At 42.1% G+C, this 25359-nt stretch overlaps 1 protein-coding gene across 1 annotated transcript; it reads right to left on the bottom strand.

Moving 5' to 3' along the window:
- Positions 1 to 12637: 12637 nt before the first annotated feature.
- LOC117293797 (muscarinic acetylcholine receptor M3-like) lies at positions 12638 to 15020 on the bottom strand. Its single transcript, XM_033776242.1, has one exon. The coding sequence runs from the start codon at positions 14261 to 14263 to the stop codon at positions 12917 to 12919; it is 1347 nt and encodes a 448-aa protein (XP_033632133.1). The 5' UTR covers positions 14264 to 15020; the 3' UTR covers positions 12638 to 12916.
- Positions 15021 to 25359: the final 10339 nt, after the last annotated feature.

Raw genomic sequence — 25359 nt, 5'->3', positions numbered from 1 at the left:
TGGCCGAAAAATGAAATGGCCCCAAATCAGTCAAAAGAACAACTTTAACCCCTTGCAGTTATTTTAAAATCTTGGCTCAAAGAGACCCATTTTTAAAAATTTGCCGAAAAATGAAATGGCCCCCAAATCAGTTAAAAGAACAAGTTTAACCCCTTGCAGTTTTTTAAACAAAAAATCCTGGCTCAAAAAGGCCCATTTTAAAAAATTGGCCGAAAAATGAAATGGCCTCAAATCAGTTAAAAGAACAAGTTTAACCCCTTGCAGTTTTTTAAACAAAAAATCCTGGCTCAAAAAGGCCCATTTTAAAAAATTGGCCGAAAAATAAAATGGCCCCAAATCAGTAAAAAAAAAAAAGTTTAAAGACAGTGGACACTATTGGTTTATTGTCAAAGACCAGTCTTCAGTCACTTGGTGTATCTTAACCTATTATGCAAAAAATAACAGACCTGTGAAAATTTGAGCTTGATTTGTCGTCGAAGTTGCCGAGATAATAATAAAAGAAAAAAAAAACACCCTGTGACCCTGGTCACACAAAGTTGTGTGCTTTCAGATGATTGATTTTGTGACCTCAAATTCTAAATCTGAGGCATAGAAATCAAATTTGTGGAAAATTACTTCTTTCTCGAATGCTACGTCACTTCAGAGGGAGCCGTTTCTCATAATTTGTATACTTTCAACCTCTCCCCATTACTCGTTACCAAATGAGATTTTATGCTAATAATTATTTTGAGTAATTACCAGTAGTGTCCACTGCCTTTAACTCCTTATGTCAATAAACACCATTTACCAGGAGCTACAAAAAAGCACAGACTCCACATGAATATAAACTTATTGAGCAATTTGTTTACACAAAACAAGACTACAGGTGTATATGCTAATCTCATTCATAGCAATCGCACTGCAACAGGTATGCAACTAAAATTTACTAAGCAAAAGAGTAAATGCCTGGCACAACAATGTACTTTAATTTATTTTTAGTCAGTACAGCAGAGAAAACACAATGAGGAAATAAGCTGATGACCTGAAAAGTTGTGCCTGTATTACGTTGGATATTAAATTCATGAAAGTAAAGTGTAAGGTGTTGTATCAGTGCACCATTGCAAGCAGTTTAATTAATTAATTTCTTAATTTTGCTCATATTATTATCCTGGTAAGGCTAGTTAAAAGCAGGGCCACCACGTGCAGGTCCCAGGATACCAGCCCCGACACTACAAGACGGATTCCAAACAATTCGAGTGACGCACCACAAAGGCCCTAAGATCGCCAAGTAGCGCATAAAAACGCATAATTGTGCCTGCTTACAATAGTGCACTTATTTACAAAAATGTTAACTGTTTGTTTAAAAAAGGGAAAAAGACCAAAACATGTTACTAACACCATGAACACATCTAGAATAGTTTTAAAAATTTAAGAAAATTTATTGGATTGTCTAACAATAAACATCTAGGGTGTCCTGATGACTAGATGCTGATGTTTTCATAAGATAACATAAAGTGACTTAAGCTTGACAGGACTGTCAACACACTAATCCTAGAAGAATTTTTCAAACACAATATGAACCTCTGCCCTCGAATTTAAACCCCACGATCAACAAAAATAAGCAGTTATACAAACTCGGGAATATTACAATATAGGGGATAAGGTGGCCACAGACGCAAGTCTTTGCCGAATGATGATGATACATACTACAGCTCATGTCTATTCCGACATAGATTTGTGTACCAGCATGTCTGACACTCTCTAAAATTACCAGAAAGTTCAATTTGGAACTGGGTGAAAATTCTGTCACCATGGTCCTGTGGTTACTGCAAGACTTGCAATCAAAAGGTTGTGGGTTCAAATCCTACCAAACTCAAAAGCTGATTTCACAATGTCTAGTATAAAAGTACTGTCGTCTGGTGGAAATAAATGTTGTCTGGTTGTATTGATTGGTTACTGAATCACAATATCTTGATTTATTCAACTCATAAACATAGACAATAAATCAATGTTTGTTTGAGATTTCAACTTTGCTAGCTTGGTGTTTATATTCTCTTGTGGGAGTTTGCTGAGTTCCCTTGATGGGAAGCTCATAAAGACAGACAGACAGACAGACAGACAGACACATAACATTTTATTAAAGGAGCTTAACAGAATTGGTTAGTAACAAAATAAAAAAGGTCATAGATTTTCATCAAACTTCTAATGATGATGACAGTTAAAGAAAACATCCCTTGAAATATTTATGATTGAAATGTCATATTCGGTGAGAAATAAATAATCTAATTTCGCATTTGGAGTTTATTGCTCAGTGAGCGTTTCATTCATTTTTTGTCTTCCATCGATGTCATGCAAAATGTGTAATCAGTTTTTCACTATTCTCTCGTGACCCAGATGGTCGATCGGTCTGAAAACTTCTACACTCTACAGGTTTGTCAGTTTATGTTTATGGTGGATTACATAGAGTGCTTACACTGCCATCAACTGTTTTGTTAGAAAAACAAATTCTGTAATGTTCCTTTAAATGTTTTCAGGAATTTACCTTTCATTGGAGAGTGGGTTCAGCAGTCTTGCATGTAGTTACATTGTAGATCTCTTCATCTTCTTTAGATATGGTGAGCTTTTACTGCAACACAAACAAAGTGCAAACTTGACGACTTCTGTTTAAAAATAAACATTATTTGGTTGAACAAAAAAATCCAAGCATATTATATTACTTGGGTGGGCTTCGAACCCACCCAAACAATTTGCCACTGATTTGTTTTCAAAGAACTCGGGAAAGCACTGAGTGTAGAGTGCTTTTCTCACACATCAGTGTTAAGGGTTAAACAAAAAAACAAATATCCTTTATCCCCGATGTTTATTTAATTAAATTCTGGTCGAGTAAACATTTTGAGCGAGAAGATGTGGTGTTGAAGAGTTTTCCCTCCAATTTCGAGCCCTGACACTGTTTGTGAAAGGGATCTTACATCGGTTGTTTTTTAAACCACATATATCCATTCTCACCTTCTAGAGTTTTCTGTAATCAACCTGATGGTCTCAGCTGCTTTAAAGGCAGTGGACACTATTGGTAATAACTCAAAATAATTATTATCATAATTTACCTTTCTTGATTACGAGTAATGGGGAGAGGTTGATAGTATAAAACATTGTGAGAAACAATGCCCTCTGAAGTGACGTAGTTTTCGAGAAAGAAGTTATTTTTCCAAGACCTCAGTTTTCGACGACCGTGTACACGCTTGTAATGAACGAGCGCTCTGTTTCTCTGATTTAGATCTCACCATGTCTAGTGTCTGTGCTCACAAAGGTCTTGGACATTTGCAAATTGAAGGCGTGGCCAGACTATGTAAATGACTTTTAATGTATGCATTATTCATATCAAGTGACGAATTGAAGATGACTATTCAAACTAGATCGAGTCAAAGGTCAATATGATCGGCGCTCTATAATCTTTGCTCAAAGTGATTCCGTGGTCATTAGGCCTATTAAAAGGAAAACAGTGAAATTTCAAGTACAGACTACCTATTCAGATTATGGATACGTGACGATTTGAAATCGTAAATAATGGTCAAAATCGAACGTAAGATTAGCATTCAGAGAGTCCGTGTAACGGACGCTTGTATGGCCCCACGGCGTGGGGCAATCGGAACTTAAGGCTTGTGGAATATCACGTACCGCCCATGCCGTGTCTCGTGGGGGTTGGAGGTGTTAAATCCCGGGCGCTATGAACTCCCAGTATGCGGGTGTCTAATCCGTTGTTTCTTATGATCGCAACGTTCCAATTGCTCCATTTTGTTTCATGGCCCCTAATTTCTTTTTGTTATGAGTTTTCAGGTAATTTTGATGATGTCAAAACGTAGGAATACCGCATTTTGTATTGACATCGTTGTGTGAGTAGCTTAAACAAATTATGAGCATTTTTTTATAAAAGGTTGAAATAAAAATAATGATAAAACAAAATTCCCCCAAAGCATGATTTTGTCAAAAAAGTATTATTTTTTAATTCTGTGAATGAAGAGTTATTTTTGAGGTAATGATTAAATTGGGCAACTAGTGGAATTTATGACCCAACTATAGTCGCAGCTACTCAGCTCTGCTTACATTCCAAGATTTGCTTACGTTCCTTCAAGTTACGCTATAATATCAAAAGGTATGCTTTCAATCCCATGTCAAGTTATGGTTACGTTCCAAGATACGCAGCTACGTTTATTTTCCAAGTTATGGTTACGCTCCAAAAGAAATTGTTTTGTTCCAAGCTACGCAGCTACTCAGGTACCCTTATACACGCCAAGATACGTTTAGGTTACGCTATAATATCAAAAGGTACGCTTTCAATCCCGAGTCAAGCTATGCTTACGTTCCAAGATCTGCAGCTACGCTTACGTTTCAAAATAGGTTCTCACAAGGACGCTTTTGAATCCCTCAAGATTTCCTTCCCCCAAGATTAAACAACTTTCACTGTGAATAACTCTACAGGACCCACCAGTTATCTGTTTGGCAGAAAATACTGTATACAATTTCTTTACTATCCAAAAATTTTGTTGGGCACTAGCCACAAGTCTACAACATTTCAAATTTAATTAAAAATTGGCTGGTAACCAGTTTCTGCTAAGCAATACTACTTTGTGCTAACTAAGCAAATTGTTGTGCCAATACAGCCTTCATGAAATTGGGCCCTGGCACGTCGGGAGCATAACGCCACGATCGCATTTCAAACTGGGTCCTCAAACTGCACCATGGCAATGCAGAAGTCTGGATCTGGATATTAATAGAAAGGTTTGTGGTGTTACCGCAAACCTTTCTATATCGTATTTCCACCATGCAAAGTTTCAAATCCTACTGATCTGGATATTATTATACTCCGATAAAAACGTATACCCACACACACATGCAGAGTATAGCAAAAGTCATGCAACACACTTACTGCATGCATTGTACACTGCATGCACAACACTTATTATTATTCATGAGCCACCGCAACGCAGCCTCTGATTGGCTCCACCGGAAAGTCGGGGAAGTTTTGCCAAAAAACAATAAAAAAGTTAAGACCCGTCGTTGCAAATAACCAAGACCATGGTGAGATCTAAATCAGAGAAACAGAGCGCCCGCTAGCGTTCGTTCATTACAAGCGTGTACAGTTTTTGCCGTGCATAATCGGAACGTTGGTTGTGTGTGTGACCGCGCAACACTAATGGTCTTGGAATCAAGACTAGGCGCCGCCATATTGACATCACATGGACCGCTGACATGGCCGATTGGTAATTCTTTACCGTGGCCGTCGCCAGCCAGCTATCATAAAGATATAGGAGGAAATCCCTGACTTTCTCTACAGAAGTATCTGCGGGATGTATAGCTCACCACCTACACCATTGAAAGAAATGGCGTAGTCAGCAGTCATGTACTCTTCGAGTTGAGGCCCTCCAGGACTGTGCGGCAACTTCCGCGACCCATCTCGAAAGGCCACCTGCTCTGAGAAATCTTGTGACAGCGCCCAGCAAGTCAGGTGCAGATCCCCCGGAGCCGGATGAACCAATCCGGTTCCGGGCTGGTATACGAGGTCCGGTCGTTGCGCGAGAACCACCGGCCTGTGCACCAGGTGCCTGATCAGCCGTGGGAACCAGTGCTGTCGGGGCCAAAATTGGGCGATCAAGAGTACTTTGCAGTGATCCTGCTTGATCATTGTCAGCATCCGTGGAATGAGGGAGATGGGCGGGTAGGCGTATGCCAACAGCCCCTCCCAGCGCATAGTCAGAGCGTCGATCCGCAGTTGATTGTTCGTCCCAGAGGCGAACAAATCCACACGAGGCCGGGCGATTAGCAGGAAGAGCGACTGGGCCACACAGGGGCGGAGGGACCACTCTGTCGGGAATATCAAGCCCCAGGAAAGAGCGTCGGCCGTGACATTCTCCTTCCCAGGGATGTACACCGCTGACAGGGCGATCCCCTGCTGCATGCGCCGGTGGATTAGGTCCCAGGCCAGTGCGCAGAGCCGGGCCGACCGGGTTCCCCCATGGTGATTGATATATACATGTACCCTACCACTGTAGCGTTGTCGGAGCGCACCAGGACGGCATGCCCCACTTACTGTGCCCAGGAGTGCTGGAGGGCATTGCGGACCGCCAGCATTTCCAGGACATTGATGTGGGTTGAGTGGTGTTCCGGGCCTGACACCCCCGCTATCTTGCGAGGGTCGAGGGTCGCCCCCCCAACCGTACGGAGACGCGTCGGTGACGACGGTCGCTGACGGCCGGGGCGGGCGAAACACTCGACCACGCGTGAGGTTGGCGTCCTCCACCCACCATTGGAGGTGGGGGGTCAGCCAAGGCGTGGTAGGCTGGTCGGGGACAACGCGCACCGCCTGCTTGAGGAGAAAGGAACTGATCTCCCCTTCGAGGGCATGGCGCTTGAGAAGGTCTGACGGGATGGGCGTTGGCCGGGTCAGCATGTCTGACAGGGGGGTCCTCGTGAACGCGAGTGCGTAGCCGCACTTGATCGTCTTGAGGACCCACCTGTTGGACGTAATCTGAGCCCAGGAGCCCACGAGTCCATCGGCGGGAGGTAGCCTGGAGACAGGGAAGTCACTTCCGCCACACCCCGGGGGCAAACGCACGGAAGCCGCGACCCAACTGGGCCCACTGCTGGCCTTGGGTGGGCGTGCGTGTATTTGCTGCTCCTTGGTTCCCACGAAACCCACCATGGGCGGGTCTCTGTGGACGTCGACGGGGAATAACGAGGCTTGTTTGTGTTTCCTCGCCGCTGGTGCGGAGGACTCCCCCGCGCTTTGTCGTAAAAAGGAAGTTTGGATGAGGTTGACCCCCTGTCTGCGAACAGCTTGTCTGACGCGGAGTCCGGCAGGACCGGTGTCGAAAAATATTTATCGAAATCCCAGGCGGGGAACCGATAATATGAATCAGCCCGCTTGGGGTAAGCAATCCAAGAAGAAGCTGATATAATGCCCTCGATGCGATCAGTACATATACGGGTGGGTCATGCGGTGTGATCGCACGCACCACGCACAGGGTATACGGGTGGGTTTACAGCTGCGTCTTTTCGGAGCGAGTAATGCGACTGCCTTGAGCAAGGCTAGGGGAAGTATTGCTGTCTGCTCTACCAGCCAGGCTTCCTAGATGCATGATACCCAAGACTACATCAGTATGGACAAAAGGGGGTTACCCTGTTTCAGCTAGACATAGGAGTAGGTTGCAACTACCCCTGGAAAAAATAAGTTGTAGCCGACACCTTGAAGTGACCTTCGGGCCTTGGGCGACTTGCATACACTTTTTTAACCGACTTAAAGGAACACGTTGCCTTGGACCGGTCAAGTTGGTCTTGAAAAGCGTTTGTAATCGTTTGTTATAAAATGCATTGGTTAGAAACATGTTTAAAAAGTAGAATACAATGATCCACACACATTTGCGTCGAAATTGCATGGTTTTCCTTTTACTTTGCGAAGTAACACGGTCGGCCATTTATGGAAGTCAAAAATTTGACTCCCATAAATGGCCGACCGTGTCTGTCGACGAGGTCATAGGAAAACCACGCAATTTTGAGTGATACTTGTGTGGATCATTATATTATAGTTTTTAAATATCTTTCTTATCATAACAGTTACATCGCTTTTCATAGACCAATTCGACCGATCCAAGGCAACGTGTTCCTTTAAAAAGTCTGAAAATTCTAATCCCTGGAAGATGCAAATGCTCACTTTTTTTCAGGGGAAACGATAAAATGTATGTAGGGAAGAGTGAAATCATTCATGTGGCATGTGCAGGAAAAACATGCGGTAAGATCAAGTGAGAGCATTGTATTGTATTACTGCAGAGGCACAGCAAAATGAAAACTAAAGCCATGTTAAAGCCTAGTATCATCGAACTGTCCAAACTCTGTTGGAATGCATCTCAAATTAATGGTTGTTGATAAACATACCTGTTGATGGAGAAGACATCGTTGAATCTGGACACCTATCAGCTTCAAATCAGGCATCTTGAAGGGGTAGACTTCATTTGTCTGTAGCTAACACACTGTAAATGAACAATATAATACAAAAACTAATCAATAAATTGCTAAATTTGTAAGGGTATTCATTTGTTTTCCTTCAATGGCAGCAACAATGTGTTTTGAACACAAGAGGGCGCCGTTTCAAATAAAAACCAACTGGTTTGCATCTTTGTCACGCTTGGCACACTATTTTAAACGAGTATGGTCTCCACAAAAATAGGATTGCATCAACTTGAATGAATAGATGCAATTGAATAATAGTTAAATACACTTCATTTTGTAGAAGCCACCTCTAGAGTGTTGAATAATCACACAACTCACCATTTAGTAGGACTAGGAATGACGACTGTGTCTCCCCCTAAAGACGAGCAGAGTATACTGTTCGAAACGTCGAGACCAAACCGGCTCTTTTCAGAGCCAACACACACCCTAGATTTACTTCTGGTTGTACCCGCAAGTTTACTATTTATTGAACAGGATTCGCACTAGCCTTGCTCAATGCAGTCGAATTATTCACTCCGAAAAAGACCGCTGCTGTATAAAAACCCACCTGTATTCACTGTGCGTAACATCGCACGACACGATGCCCCCGTACACTATCCGCATGCGTCGGCCTGCTGTGTGAATACACACAGTAAGCACAGTATATAATATTATGGGTGGGTTTACAGACGCGTCTTTTCGGAGTGAATAATGCGACTGCCTTGAGCAATGCTAGATTTGTACTAAGGGAGTACATGTACACATAGTTCATACCCCCTGCCCTATCGTCTCCATTAACCTCACTCATGTCGCTGACATAACAATGGATGATAGCAGACCGTTGCTCTTGCTCATCTGCCGATAGTCGCGACAAAATGTAGAACGAAATTACTTTTAAAAAACAATGTCACCTGAAACTTGTGTAAATTATCTGTTTGCTATTATTTACAGTTCTATGCCTCTTTTGTGGATTTTAAATTTATATTGGAGAGAGTTGACGGCGAGTTGATGGCACCAACAGTGAGTTGACGGCACCAACCCATACTGGCATGCCATCGAATCCCAAATAGCAACCACATCACGTGATCTATCTAGTGAGTGACTAGGAAGGAGAATGAAACTCATTCTACAAGATGATAATCTTGTTTTGAACTTTGGAGGTTCCATGATGTTTCTTTGCCCCGTTGATTGTTGGCATAAATAATGCACAAGTGATTTATCGTAGGACGTCCTGTTTTCAAGGTGTCCCTAAAATTGTGGCAAATCGTTTAACTCTCTGTGCCCGATGCAAACAGTCCCAAGATAAAATGTTTGTGGTTTGTGGCCAAGCAAAGAGTCTCCTCTCCCTTGACCAAAACTAAGAAACGGTAAGGCTCCACTGGTTAGCTGCACTTTTGTATTTTAGGCATTATTACTACAAGGTACAAAAATGTGTCATAATGTTGGGGCCATATAAAACAAAATTGCCCACCAGATAAGTTTCATCAAACACTTTTTCAATTCACAATTCACGATGATCAAATCATCATCATGTAACTGAACATTCTGCTGAGCATTCTGGAAAAAAAATACAGAGGTTTACCCTTAAAGAAGCCATGTGCCTTATATTTTCTAATATATTTCGAGAATTTTGTGTTACCCTCATAAAATCATAGTCATATCAATATTTATTAATAGTAAAATTTCAACATTGGCTTGGTAATTCAATCATCAGTGTTTAATTATTAATACGCTTTATTAAAATTTTAAGAAGAAAAAAAGAACTAATAAAAATCACATTTGAAAGGCAATAATTATTCACACTTTTTTTTTTTTTTTTTTTTTTTTTTTATAAACCATGGTAATTTTTAAAATGTCATAAAAAAATAGTTTGAATTAAATGGGACCAGTTGAATTAAAGTCATCGAAGATCGGTGTATCACTGTATGGTGTGAAAATTTCAATGTCCATCAAGTTTTAAAAAATGTTTGCATACAACCCCAGCATGTACTTTTGTTACTTCTTACACATTAAAACAAAATGAAGGTATCTAGGGCATCAGTTGATATACTGCATCATTATTATTTTTCCAATTCATAAAGAAAAATCCGTAATACGTTGAAGATTGAAAACAGGACAGTCTGACACAGACAGTGACAGTGACAGTAGTGGAGGATAGGCCTTACTAATATTAGCCCCACTTGTGTGGCCAAGGCTAGCTGAATCCTTAGCCACACGTCCACACCATTTCCTCATGCAGCTAAGAAATAACCAAAATTAAAAAAATTCTGGCGCCTCCCCTACGAGCCACCCGGCAGTATAAACCGGCTGAATGTGTTCACCTAACTCTTAGCTTGCTTTGTATACATTGAAAAGTGAAACAAATAAAATTTTAAAAAGAAATTTTTAACAATAACTTTGCTACCTTTCTCCGACTCTAATTTCCTCAATTCGTACACAGCTCAGCCATCTTGGAATATGCCAATCAGCCTGACGTCATCAACCTGCCGAGCTGTTGGCCCGTGAGGGCGCGAATACAAATCAACGGCTGTTTTATGGGAATTAAGCTTGTGTACTTTTTACGCGTACGCGCTACAGAGTTCACGAAAAATACCCAAGCTTAATTCACATAAAATAGCCGTATTCGCGCTCTACACACTCCGCCCACAGCTCGGCCGGCCGACGACATCATGCTGATTGGCATATTCCAAGATGGCTGCGAAGTGTGTGAATGGAGAAAATTAGAGTCGGAAAAAGGTAGCAAAGGAAAGTTATATTAAAAATTTCTTTTAATTTTTTTATTTGTTTCACATTTTAATGCACACAAAGCAAGCCAAGAGTTAGGTGAACACATTCAGCTGGTTTATACTGCCGAGTGGCTCGTAGGGGAGGCGCCAGAATTTTTTTTGGGGGGGGTTATTTCTTAGCTAGCTGCATGGGCCATGAGGAATCAAATGTGGACGTGTGGCTAAGGATTCAGCTAGCCTTGGCCACACAAGTGGGGCTAAACTATATAAATAAAAAATTGTCTGCCCGAGCAAAACCTACGACAAGAATTTTTAATCTCAGCATGATTAAGCCTGATGAAAATACAGACCGCGAGTAAACAGTAGAGCTTCTGTCACCGGTACGTGGAGCTTGCACAGTCTCGCGGTAAACGGGAATCAAAGTTGGGGTCGAAAACATGTGAGTGTAGTGCCCAAAATGTCCCTAAATTCCCAGGTTAAAATTCCTTTACAAAGAAAACTTCGTTGTGAACGTTGTGAAAAACAAACTAGTAACTCACCATGAACTTGTTGTGGTGTAGATGTGTCCTTGTAACACAGTAAATGGTAAAACCTTGAATTTGCTGGAGAGGAATGTGAGAGTACACATTATTTTGGTGCATTCATTTTGTTCTTTAAAAATGGCGGCGGTGCAATGTGCCTGTGTGTCACGTGATCACATGCCGTGCGACTTTGAAAACAACTGAGGGCGTCCTCTACTCATTATTGGACACAGAGCCGATGGGTGTCACGAGGGTGAACCCCAGTGCATTTAAATAAAGGTCCTATTCAACCAACGCTATAATTGTACATAGTATATTAATGTATATTTATTCAAAAATAAACAACAAATATGTAGAAGTCCCCCACTCATTAAAAACAAAAACACAAAATAATGCATTGACATCTTGACTTCAGTTTTCGTTTCTGAATTCTATTTATTGGGGTATTCCGGGGTCCCCCCGAGCCATACGGCCGGTGTCGCATGCAGTTATGTCCTCTATGCAATACTATCCACAATCAATTGAACCACTTTTCAGAGAAGGAATCGACCTGGTAGAGAATAATTATTTCAATTTTAGAATAATATTTCATTTTATTTTATGAATTTTAAAAATGTGTACTTTCGATAATTGTTTTATTTATTTATATTATACAAGTGTGTAGTTTACAGTCCTCGGAGATGAATATAAACTTAAGACTCGTCCTAACTCGAGAGAATAGTTTTAACTCTTTGTGGAATCCATCCCATGCATTCCATGGGTTAATTTTAGCTTATTGTGTCTGCTTAACTTAGTTTCATCTACAATGGTTGACTTATGGAGATACCGATTTTGTGAAGATAAACGCTTCTGCAAAACTTATCTGACCCATTTCTAGATGATAACACTGTTAAAATGAATGCAGCAATAAAAGGATACTACGCATAGATGACTACAGTAAAATTATTTTGAAAAATTACGTAAATTACTTTAAAAGTCGATGTCAAAAACTAGGCAAATTGGGCGACCAGCGTGGGCGGGGCTCAGAAACCTTGCCCCGCCATCTTTCTCCAATCGAAAATAATAATTTGTATGCACAAAATGAACGCTTCAATGGGAGAATGAGAGTCATGGTCTAACAACAATGTTTTTCTTCAGTTAGAAATTTTCTTTTTGATCACCAGGTAGACTTTAAAGGCAGTGGACACTATTGGTAATTACTCAACAAAATTATTAGCAAAGAACCTTACTTGGTACGAGTAATGAGGAGAGGTTGATAGTATAAAACATTGTGAGAAACAGCTCCCTCTGAAGTAATGTAGTTTTCGAGAAAGAAGTAATTTTCCACAAATTTGATTTCGAGACCTCGGATTTAGAACTTGGGGTCTCGAAATCAAGCATCTGAAGGCACACAACTTCGTGTGACGCCGGGTGTTTTTTGCATATGTCGAGATACCAAGTGAGAAGACTGGTCTTTGACAATTACCAATAGTGAATGCCTTTGAAAAAGTCTGAAATATCTCATCCATCTTATTCAATACAACAACAAGAATGCAACAACAACTTGCTAAGCACAACAATCTTTGCTTAGCAAAAAATAGAGTATCAGTACACATTTAACCTTAATGCGAATGGTACCCCAGTCGTGTCTTGCTTAGCCAAGTTTAGTTTGCTAAGCAAAATCTTCTGCTTAACAGGTTCATGAAGTTGGGCCCTGACCTGTTTGCTATTTTAGATCGTAGTAGCCGCGATTTCAATTCCAGAGTCATGCCCGCCCTCTATATCTTCACCGTGTCCAGCTTTTTCCCCGAAGAGAGCACCAAACAATGCTTTGCGATATTTCCTATAACCCAAAAGTAAAATGACGGGCGTGAGCGCGTACGTTGCGTACGTTAGAAACACTGAGGTGGTTAGGAGCTCGCTTGGTGGCGCAAGATTTGTGGCTGGTTCGAGCGTCTGCAGGCACTTGGCGACCATGTATGGAATCCAGGCTAGCATGAGGAGAAGCAGTACCACTGACAGGGTTCGAACCAGCGCCACCTCATTCACGCGGTAGCGCTGTTTCTTCTGCATCTTTTTAGTTTCTTTATACTTTTGATAAGAAGGTCGCTGGTCATCATCTGAAGATGACGACGATGACGAAGATGATGACGATGACGACGACGATGACGATGACGAGCTGTCATGTTTGTCTATTTTTTTCTTCTCCTTGTTTTTCTTCTTCTTCTTTGTCTTCTTGACCTTCTTTGTCAGTTTCTTCTCACGGACCTTTCTGCGCAGCTCTCTTTCTTGCCTCTTGATTTTCCTTCCATACGTCTCCGGAACAGTCGTTTTATCATTGTCTCCGAGAACGTCCAGTAATCCCACTTTACGTTTGCGGCTTGCCTGCACGACGACGACTAGAATGAAGACTACAGATGTGGTGAATGGTAGGACTAGCGTCATGATGAGAGTAAAGACCATGTGAGTGAGATGGCCTTGCCATCCAGCCGCACTTATAAAACATTGGCGTCCCTCTGTGAGGTATGCATACCCACCCCAACCGACCAGGGGGAAGAGTGCCAAGACAGCGGCGAAGAACCATAGTCCGCCCAGCAGGATGATCGTCACGAACGGCGTGAAGATCTCCTTGTGCTTCAATGGTCTGCAGATCTTGAGGTACCTCTCGAAGAAAGCCACTCCCATGGTATGGACGATTAGGTGGAATGCAAAGCAAGTTATGTAGGCCACGACTTGGCACATGACATCGCCAAGGAGCCATCCATCGAGGAAGTAAGCTACGGTGCTTGGAATCAAACCAAACACTGCTACAATCAAGTTTGCTACGGTGATATTCAGCAAAAGATACCCAGGTCCGGGTTTCTTTAGACTTGGAAACTTTACAAAGATGCCCACCACAAAGCAGTTGGCTATAAGAGCCACTAATGTAATGGCGGACAGCACCCCACCGAGAGCAAACCTGAGAATGTCTGTCGACACCGTAGGTGCCTCTGTTGTCGACACATTGTCATAGTCCATCAATGTCGTCAGATTTTCATCATAGTAGTAGTCCGTTGTTGAGTTGTCAGTGTCATTCATCTTCACAGGTTATTGGTGAAAACTGGTGTCAGATCGACAACAATGTGGCTATCAGGAAAGTTTACAAGAGTGATCAACAAGTAAATTGTGTCCGTTGCTCGTCATAATGCTCGCAGGAGAGGCATTACTATAGTATGAATTGATGGTGCAGATCTTCAGATGCAAGTTAGATGTATGTCCTTCATGAACAGTTCTCACTCACTCAGCTCGACAGAAGTTTTTGCAATCAAAGTGTAAAGCACAATCCTGCAATGATTCGTATTTTACAAAGTTACAGAGTCCGTGAATGAGTAGGGCGCACTCGTATGCTCCTCCTACGCCGTAGAATTAGTATCCGTTCACGGGCCGCTCCTCAGAAAGAACGGGTTCCTCAACAAAGTTCGGCAATGAGGAACTATGGTGCAAAGTTATGTCTCTTTTAGTATAGCCGCCAGTATCAGCTCTATGGTGTTAGCAAGATGCTTGATGAATCTCTCCAATTTGATACACTTCAAGACAATTCCTCGGATTTGAAGTTGCTACCATGAAAGATGCTAGGACAAAACTTCGTACAAATAAAACTGACACTGCTTTTTCACAATGCTATTTTACGATACATGCTAACTGCACAAAGTACAGCACATACATTAACATGTACATAGAGTCCATACATGTACATAGCATGTGTATTCATGCCATAAGCACCGAACACATAGCAGCCATGGTACACAAGCGGTGCCTTAATCCGCTGATAATAAAGCTATTCAAATTTGGTTTATTGAGCACCTTGCCAACCGCTGTACCCCCTATAAACAAACTTACTCAACTGTGTATTTCGTTTCCGGGTTGTATTACCGTAAAACCAAAACATGTTAAAAGATTGTGTCAAATGGATTGTTTGAAACGGTTATGATAATAATTACCTGTACCCATTCCCATAGAGCTGCTTAAACAGAAAATATTGCCTAACAATGTTTTGTTTAGCAGAAATGAGAGAGATGAGCATAATAAATTGTATGAAGCCTTAAGAACATAAACTGATCCGCTTAACACAGACACATATTGCTTAGCAGAAACTGGTTACAGCCAAAAGCCCGTGAGGTTTACATTGTTGTGACTGGTGCAGCACCCATTTTTCTATTAAGCAAAGCAACTATTTGCTAAGTAGTATTAAGTTAATTCTAAGACATATTATTTACTTTTTTGTTTACTCTCAACCATGTCTCAACTATGGTTTCAGATTGCCGAACAATACAACCAAGAGAGGGCGCGCTGTCTGGACACCATTTCTGTCACAGAGGCTCCGGTGTCGCATGCAATTGCCGGACGGTTTTGCATATGCAATCGTGTCCGCCCGGACGCTGCTGCATAATGCAATTGTGTCCGCCCGGACACATTTGCATATGCAGTTGTGTCCGCCCCCGTGCAAAACCGTCCTCGCAGTAAATTAAACGCCCTTGGTTAACGGAACACGTTCGCCATTGTTTTACAGCCTAAGTGCATGTCATGAATGATATGGGAAATGTTCGGCCGTTGGGTATCGCTGCAATCATAAAATACGTGAATATTCATGCTGCATATAATATTACTTAGGTTCAGTGCATGCACGCTCGCTTACGCGCGTACAGTCATGTCCAGCGGACGGTTTTTTGCATAGTCCAGGACACAATTGCATATGCAAAAAGTGTCCGGAGCGGACAGTATTGCATGGCGGACACAATTGCATCTGACACCGGCCATCTTTCTGTACACTCATATGTTGTGGTGTAAGAGGGCAAGGCGGAACAATGTGTCCTTTCCCCTACTTTAAATCCGGACATTAAAACCTTTCACTAGCTTCAAAGCAGTATTAAATTGTTCCGAAGAGTGCCCCATAGAAGTACGATTTTAACAGCCGAGTAGGCCTACAAGGTTTTTTAATAGACCTACATCAATGTTGACAAATAGACAATTAAACGTATACCTTTTTTTTGGGGGGGTGGGGTGGGGCATCCTCAAAAGCAGTACTCTGTGTGTACGATCTGAAGAGAGAAAACAATTGAGACTTTTGATGGTCCTTACATTTTTAAACCTATCTGACCAAATTCGATATTGTTTTGTTAGCCTATTTCTTTTTACTATATTAACGCTTAAACCTAAGTATTCTCATAACAAAACAATTAATATGATGCGAGTTTAATTTGACTACAATTGGTTCAGCTTGTGAACGTCAAATCTCAAAAAACAAAACATTGAAATAGAACAATCTAGACAGAAATCGCGGTTGCGTTTTATCAGAGGAAGCTTTCTCTTGATTTTCTTGATTCATCAACTAACAATATATACAATAAGGTTCAGTTTCAGTTTGAGTCAATAATATTATGAAGATATCTGTTACAGTCGGAACTGTTAGCTACGTGCATAAAGCCATGTTTGAAGCTGTGCATTGTGTGGAAATAAAAGAAAAGAAGTAACTAGAACTATATCAAAGTAAACTTGCGGTTACAACTCTTTGGCCCTTTTCCAAACCACGGCTTCGGCTTTGGATTTGGCTTGAGGCTCCGTTCTCTCGTCTGAAGCCCTGAGCGCGTATACGCAAAGCACGCGCAATATTGTCAAATCAAACGGCGGGGCCAAGCTAGCCTGAGCCGAAGTCGTTTTGAAAAGGGCTATAGTAAATCTCCTTTGGGAGGGAGTGTATAGACTGGTACCCTGTCTTTATCCGCAACGGTAAAGTCAGGTATTGGCTTTATGTATACACATTTACGTCGGATTTAACTGCAAATCGCCAGGACCATGAAAGCCATGTGAATGAATGGGAGGTCAAAGGTGATTATGTACATGGGCTTAACGGCAGATCTCTGGCGTAATTCACAAGCCTCGAAGGGTAACGTCCGATGCTCAGGCTTTGAGGAGTGGATTCTCTGAAAAGACTCCCTCATCGGTTCTGTAGAGCCAACATTCCTCAACCCTTTCGAGACATATTCATTCCTATCAACACCATACGCCGATCAGACAAGGCTAATATTGTTGAGTTTGCACACATTTGTTTTCTTATAACAGTATCTTTTGATTTAGGAACAAAAGGGCCTAGGCCTACAATGTAAAACCTTGGCAAATGTCAGGTTAGGACATGATCTTCACGTTGACCCTTTTGGTTGAGTGAACGTAGGGCAGATCTTCAGGTAGCCGTTTTCAGTCGATATGGGCATTTTGGTTTCCAAATATTATTGTGTGATTATTATACCAACACCGGAAGAGTAGATAGTGATTTAGTTTTTTTTTTTTTTTTTTTTTTTTTTTGGCATTCCATCAGCTGTTGTTTGTGTTTGTATTTCTACAAATTCCTCTGTTTTCACAACTCTGTGCCTCGATTGTGTTTCCAAATTATTCTGTATTGTATTATAATGCTTTTTAAAAGAATGAATGAATAATAAATAAATACATAAAACTGGTATCGATTGTCTCTCCTGCCAGGCCCCATTCTTCCATCAGCCCCACCCTCTACGCCACACAATGGGGGAACTACACCCTCTACGCCACACAATGGGGGAACTACACCCTCTACGCCACACAATGGGGGAACTACGGCAACCAGTTTCGAGTGGTATAAACTCATAATATTAGTTCAAGTGTACATGAATAATATAGAAACGGAAACTTGTAGTTCGGGGCGAATACGTCAGTCATTATAATGTACAACACGGAAGATAATGTAAAAATAACTGAATTGCATTTAGAAACAAATTCAAGCCGTCTCTTGTTATCAGACAACAACTGTTAAGAGGACGGAAGATAACTAAAAGATAAAACCATCCAGTTTGTTGTTTGTTTTTCGATGTTAACAACGCTTAAGTAGACCTAAAAATATGACAAAAGGGCGACTCTGTGTGTACTGTTGCTATAGATAGTTTATGTTGTCTTTCGCTTGGTATACGTAGTTCCTGAGAACGTCTCGATTGTTAATGTAGGTACAAGTTCAAGGACAATGTGTGATCGGCGATACCCGCCCTCCACGGCCATTACAAGCCATTTTGAAGGCAACACACTTTTCTTGAAAGTGACATCATCGCACCCCCCCCCCCCCCCCCTTGCGCCGAGTGGTTCTTTCTCCATGGGCAGATTTCAGAAAGATTTAAAATTTATCTGAACAAGAGGGAGAGTTGAAGACAGGGTTCACTTCGAGGAATAATTTTGGGGAACCCCCTCCCCCCACCCCCCCCCCCTCTGCCAGAAATTGGGCACGGTTGCCAAGAGGTTTTATCCAACCTGGCTGGGTTCCAAAACGTCGCCAGAACTTATGGCAGTAAAGTTAGTTTGATAACTGAATATTGGACATTCACATTATGTTTGTGAAACCTATAAAGATTATAATATGAATGTCAAACATCCAATATCGATGTAGGTCTAGGTAGACATTCATTGTACAAACCTATATGTGAGTGTCCAACGTCCAATATCAATAATATATACAATTCAATACAATGGGTTTTTATATAGGGCCATTTCATTTAGACCACAGCGCTTTAGACGAACAATAGCAATGCAGATAATACAACAAATGAACAATAAAGCAATAAACAGACACTAAGGAAAAGGGTGAAAATAGACAGTGAAATTGAGGTGCGTATTGTGATGGGAAGATGGTTCCACAGTCCTGGCGCGGCTAAGGATATCGATCTAACTTTACTGTCATGGCCAGAATGTGTTACTTGCTACTTGCTTTTGATGTGTTAGTAGGTGAAGGTTTATCAATAGTATCCTTTCGCACACGCACACGGAAATATACTTCAGCAACACTTTCCGATGATTGATATCCGGTATTTCTCTGTGCAGACAAGGAACCTGGATAGCTCTACACGCAACAATAAACAGGTCGAGTTCGGATCATGATCTATCAATGACGTCACGCCATGACCGGTCGGATCTTGTTGTAGCCAGTCTGTATCGGAAACCATAGGTTACTGACTGGGGCATTTTGGCGGCAAACAAGTTTGTTCCAGTTTTCTTACAAATCGAAAACAGTTTGTGTGATGTGGAAGTCTCGAGAGATACGTACATTATGACCCCCTTGAAGTACGCGATGTTGTTTCTTTGTCACTTATGAACAATAATGTTTCGTGATTTGCAATGTCCAATGGAGGGGAAGTGTGTACTTGCACTATATCGTGTCAGTTACCACTCGGTTGTACCGTGAGCTATAATATGAAGACGATCAAAGCATACTGATCGAAACGTCGAGTCGAAACCAACGGTTCTTTTCAGAACCACCCCCAACTCATTTAGAGATAGTCAGTAGTACCGCAAACCTTTCCATATCGTATTTCCACCATTTCAAATCCCACGTATGGTTATGCACTATACTGCAAGCGGCTTGCACTCAGCGCCGAAGGTACTACAATGTTATTGTGAACAGTTTAAGGTGGGGTCACACACCATTGTTCTGGAGGCGGGCAACGTCTGGCCAATAATTAAAACCGTAAAGTTTCCGTGTGCATTTTTTCGATTCAATTAAAAAAAAATAGCAGTATGATAATTAAACAGTACACAGAAATGTAACAAAATTAAAACCACATACAAATGTACAAGTGGAGGGGGTGGGGTCGAGGTGCGGACATCAATTGTGGTGGGGAGGGGGCAGTTACGCTCATTGTTTCAACATCAAGTCTTTCTTCTTTTTAATGCTAACATATTGAAAGTTCATATTGTTACCCAAGACATAATATTTATTGTTTATAATTATTCACTTCAATTTCGTTTTCCCGCTTTTTGTGCAAAACGAGTTTCATTTCATTTTATGAATCACGTCACCCTGTGATTGTTCCATTTGACCAATAATTTGGAAAGAAACATACATGATTCACGTTTTACAATGGTTCGTTATTCTGGTCTCGAATGTCTGTACGTGGAAGGTGTTTAGGACATCCGGGATATCCGTGACCTGCCACCAGAATCGGACTTCCGGTGACCTCCAGGTGGATAAGTTCAGTCGGATAATTCTCAGAATGTGTGATGATATACATCGGAGTTCTTTGTAAACCATTTTGTTGTTGTAAGGTAGTATCCGAATAAGTGGCTTATGGCTAAGACTACTGCTTATGGTCACGCAAGGACGTCCTATAATTCAACGCATGATGGCGCGGCAAACTAATCTAGCCGTAGCCGGGCAAGGCCTACGTACGATGGGCCCGGGCACCCCGCCCCCTGCCCCTAAAACATCTGCCGTTGAAGCCAATTCTACACTGTATGGCCCCGGCTTACGGCTTTGGATTCGGCTCAGGCTAACTTGGCCCCGCGGTTTTTTGACAATATTGCGCGTGCTTTGCGTACGCGCTCATGGCTTCAGACGAGAAGACGGAGCATGAAGCCGAATCCAAAGCCGAAGAATTCCGGTAGAAAATGGTTCTACCGGAATAATATTTGGAGAACAGTCTTTCAAACGACTTATAATTACCATTTAGAAGAATTGTTTAAAACTGCTGTGAAACCGTGCACAATTAATATAATACAAAATTAATATAATACAACAGTCAACTGCAAAAACTAGGACGGTGTTAAAATTGACACCATAGACGAAGTGACCTGTGTCACATGTTTACAAAAGAGCCACCAAGCCTGGACTTCCTGCAGGCACGGTTTGTACACAGCTCAATGGAAGAAAACATAAAATCTTATGTTTTATGGATATTGCACTGTCTAATTCTTATCAACTTTTGATATGATGAAAGGGGGCACACATCTCAAAACTTATCCAGCTTTTACTACTTTCATAACTCTTGGATTTATGTGGAAATTATGACCCAAAATGCCAACTTTCCCAGAGGACCAGTGCAGTATCTTGCCTGCCAGAATACCCAAAGAATGCACAAGGTCACACTTATTGTGAACAAAGTTCACATGGTCTATACACACCGAGGGGAGAATCAACATTCAAAAAACAACCAAGTGTAGAATTTAAGGTTTTTTTTAACACCCTATGCTGTAAATGTTGATTATGTTGGGGTATCTTTTTATGTGACAACACAAATGGTGCCAATTTGAACAACGCAGTTTTTGCAATGTTCCTTTGCACATGCTCTACGTTCATGTGCCCCTATTCTGCCCGGAACTATTGCATCAATTCTGTGGCTTCGAATGTTTCCTCTGGTATGTCCGTTTGGCAATATGTCACTTAATACTTTTTGCCAAGTAGGCCGAGTTCTATCTCTTGCAAAAGGGTTCAGGGATGTTCTAGTCGTAGCGGGAAAACGATAATGACGTCACACCGGTTATACGTCACGAGCTTTATGTGTATACTCCTGCCCTGGACACATCCGTTATAGTCTATGGATGTACGTTTAGTAAATCAACTATGTACGTACTAGCACATACAAAATTTCCTGAACTCAGTTGACTTTAACTTTTTCATGGGGTGCTTAATATGTTCAGCCATGGTGTACCAACTCTGATTGTGTCTTCATTTACGAATTCTTTAGAAGATTCTAGGGGGCTTACTTAGCAAGAGAATAATAGTGTGGGGTCATTTCGGGGACACCCTCTGCCCACAATAGACCTTTTCGCAAATACCCATTGTGTAAGCGCTAACTGTTGAATGAGGTGCATGCTGGTTAAGCTAGGACTCAAACTTGGGCGCTAGCATATAGACAGACCAGCATGCACCTCATTCCACGCCTACAGCGCACGTAGACCGAGTATTTGCGATAGTCCTTTCTGTACAGGGGGATGAAAGGTTTTGCTACTGTTCGTTGTGAATGAACGAGGTTAGATACTGTCATCTTCACTCAATTTTAAACATCTTAACATTATTTTGAGACAGGCATATTACAATGTTGCAATGTTTGAGAAGATCATGAACCATGAGACCATGAACAGTCCAAATATTGTTACCCTGTCACATGAAGTGAAATTTGAACTAAGTCACAGCCATGCTAGAACCTCTGCTAATATTGTTCTCGTGTGAGCAGAGCTTTATAGTCACAATCCCGAGGGGTACTGGGGTAGGTGGGGATACTGTCCAGAACATGGTGTTAAAATGTCGATGTGTATAGACTTTATTGACTAATTTTTTGATGACCAATTGATCTTTTTTTTCTTTTCAATGACCTAATTTAAAAAGTTTAATTTATGCGGGGTAGAAGAAAAACCCGAGCATTTCTTATTTTACACAACATCATGACAGCAACATCTAAGCACCCTTTCGTAATTCATGACGTCATATCAACCGGATACACGATGATTGCCCGTCACTTTGTGGGCGACTTATGGATTCCCTTAGACCTTAGACATTAATGTTTATACTATAGTTTAATTTATTTGACTTTCTTGTGGACACTCTTTAAATTATTATTGTTATACCAATGCCGATATGTGGCAAAGGGTATCCCCCATAATGTTCAAACCCTTCAAAAGTAACCCCTCCATTATATATTGCAAGCACACAACGAAAACACAATGAGGCTGGGTGTGGAGGTTGGGGGGCACGCTACCCCCGTTCATACGCCTCATGTCTGAGAGGGGGTGGGGTGTGGTCCCCAGTTTGTACGCCTCTAGTCTGAGAGAGGTGGGGTGTGCTCCCTAACCAGTTCGTACGCCTCGCGTCTGAGAGGGGTGGGGGGGGGGGTCCTCCCCCCTTCGTACGCCTCATGTCTGAGAGGGGGTGTGGGTGTGGTCCCCAGTTCGTACGCCTCACGTCTGGGAGGGTAGGGGGTGGGGTCCCCGGTTAGTACGCCCCATGTCTGAGAGGGGTGGGGTGGGGTCCCCGGTTCGTACGCCTCATGTCTGAGAGGGGTGGGGTGGGGTCCCCGGTTCGTACGCCTCATGTCTGAGAGGGGTGGGGTCGGGTCCCGGGTAGTACGCCTCACGTCTGAGAGGGGGTGGGGTGGGGTCCCCGGTTCGTACGCCTCATGTCTGAGAGGGGTGGGGTGGGGTCCCGGGTAGTACGCCTCACGTCTGAGAGGGGGTGGGGTGGGGTCCCCGGGTCGTAAGCCTCGTGTCTGAGAGGGGTGGGGTGGGGTCCTCGGGTCGCAAGCCTCATGTCTGAGTACAGAGTGTTACGTGATGCTCCACGTACTGTGGAATCAAAGTGGCGTTATTTCCGTTTCCTCATTGAACTACATCGAGGTTAATTCGGATCTCTCTTCCTACGTCATGAGTAGAAACAATACAATGCCCTTTTGCCTCCTCACAGCTTGTTTAATTACTTCAGATTTGACATTGAACTCGTCTGCAGCTCTATGACGTTTTGTCAGATCTTCCTTCCGAGGGGGCATATCAAGGGCATTGGTCCTTTTTAAAAGGACACAGGTAGATTGCTTGACCGCAAGGTACAGGATTTGTAAATAATGTCCAAAAGACAATGGAAAAGCAAAGGGAAGTTTTAACCTGAAATGGTATGCAGACATGGCCCTACAAATTATGACTTGTAATTGTCAAATAAACAACGGAAAGGCAAAAGTGGTTTCAATTATGCCAGTATACTTTTTAAAATTATTTTGTAGTGAGCGATTGTCTAACGCCACAAGGCCGGACGGCTACTTCAAGTCGAGGGATATACCAATTAACTGATTCGGGCAATGGGTAATCCCCCTTCACAGTTTGCAAGGGTGTAGGCATGGGTATCATCCACATATGAGCCTGGCTGGTAGAGCAGAGTGTACTACCTTTTCAACCCTGTACGAATCAATTATAGGTTAAGTGCCTTTCTCAAGGGCACAAGTGTCGCGACCGGGATTCGAACCCACATTCTGCTGCAGACAACACCAGATCTTGGGTCCGGTGAACTGGACCACTCAGCCCTGCACGCCACAAACAATAACCTCTGTCTTCTAAGACAGTATAAAACAATATTAAAAAAATAAAAAATCCTGTTTATTTTGAAACCGGAGTACTACAATGAACCCGGATCAACCCAAGACAAAAAAACGGGGGGAAAACAAGTCGTTGAAATAGAATGTCCCGAAATCCTGGATCTTGCATTCCTTCTGTGTTCAATGTAAATGTTGACAGCTTTATAGCTCCCTGGAAAATCAAGGATGGCTTTGTTTGTTTTTTAAATCTCTTAACTCAACAATAAGCAATGCCGGATTTATATACGTGAAAACAAGAGGAAGGGGGATTTCCCCAATTCTTTAACAATAGCTGCCCCTATTGTATGTATAAATGCTATTTTTATATGGTTTTAGGCAAGGACTGTTCCCAAGTTGCTGTCCGGTTTGGCTAACCTTGATTGCCAACATGAAAGAGCGAAAATGTTCACATGTTTAATCATTCATGTTTGGTCACACAAAACAAAATTACTGTCTGCGACTGCTTTGTACATCAGCAAAACTAGGGTACGGTGCTGTAAGTTTGCTGTATAGCTTTGTTGTACTAAGCACCAATAGTGGAAATCTGTCTGTAATAACAGCTAGTCTCGAACCAAGACGGTACTGTTCACCCCTGCAACTATCACAATTACACAAGAACACGCCATTCAAAAACAAACTGAAGAACGCCTTGCACCAAGACTATACATTCTAGCTAAGTGCAAATCACGTCAACGGGAAACGCTGTTTCGTCTTGGCATTATAGCTAGTCGTGAGCCAAGACGTTACAGCTCCCACAATCACATTACAAGACACCATAATAAACCGTAAACGTAGATAAAACGCCTTGTATCAAGACTATATTCTAGCTAAAGTGCATTTCACGGCAATGGGAAACGCTGTTTTGTCTTGGCGTGCGAGCCAAGACGCTACTGATAATCCCCAATACACTCTAACAACCACATAAGAACAAACCATGCCCCAAAAACTGATGAACGCCTCGCACCAAGACTACATTCTAGCTCAAGTGCAATTCATGGCAATGGGAATACTGCTCCGTCTTGGAATTTTAGCTAGTCGCAAGCCAAGACGTTACTGTTCAATCCCCTATACAGCTCTCGATCGCAATCACATTAGAAGACACCACAACAAACCGATGAACGCCTTGCACCAAGACTAAATTCTAGCTAAAGTGCAATTCACAGCAATGGGAAACACCGTTTCGTCTTGAGCAAAGACGTTGCTGTTCAATTCCTACAAAGCTCTCGCAACACACAATGCCAAAACAACCGACGAACGCACTGAAGAAGACTACACTATACCTAAAGTGCAATT

Source organism: Asterias rubens, chromosome 1 (genome assembly GCF_902459465.1).
Source record: "Asterias rubens chromosome 1, eAstRub1.3, whole genome shotgun sequence".
NCBI classification, from domain to species: Eukaryota; Metazoa; Echinodermata; class Asteroidea; order Forcipulatida; family Asteriidae; genus Asterias; species Asterias rubens.
This window is presented reverse-complemented; position numbering and strand designations above follow the sequence as displayed.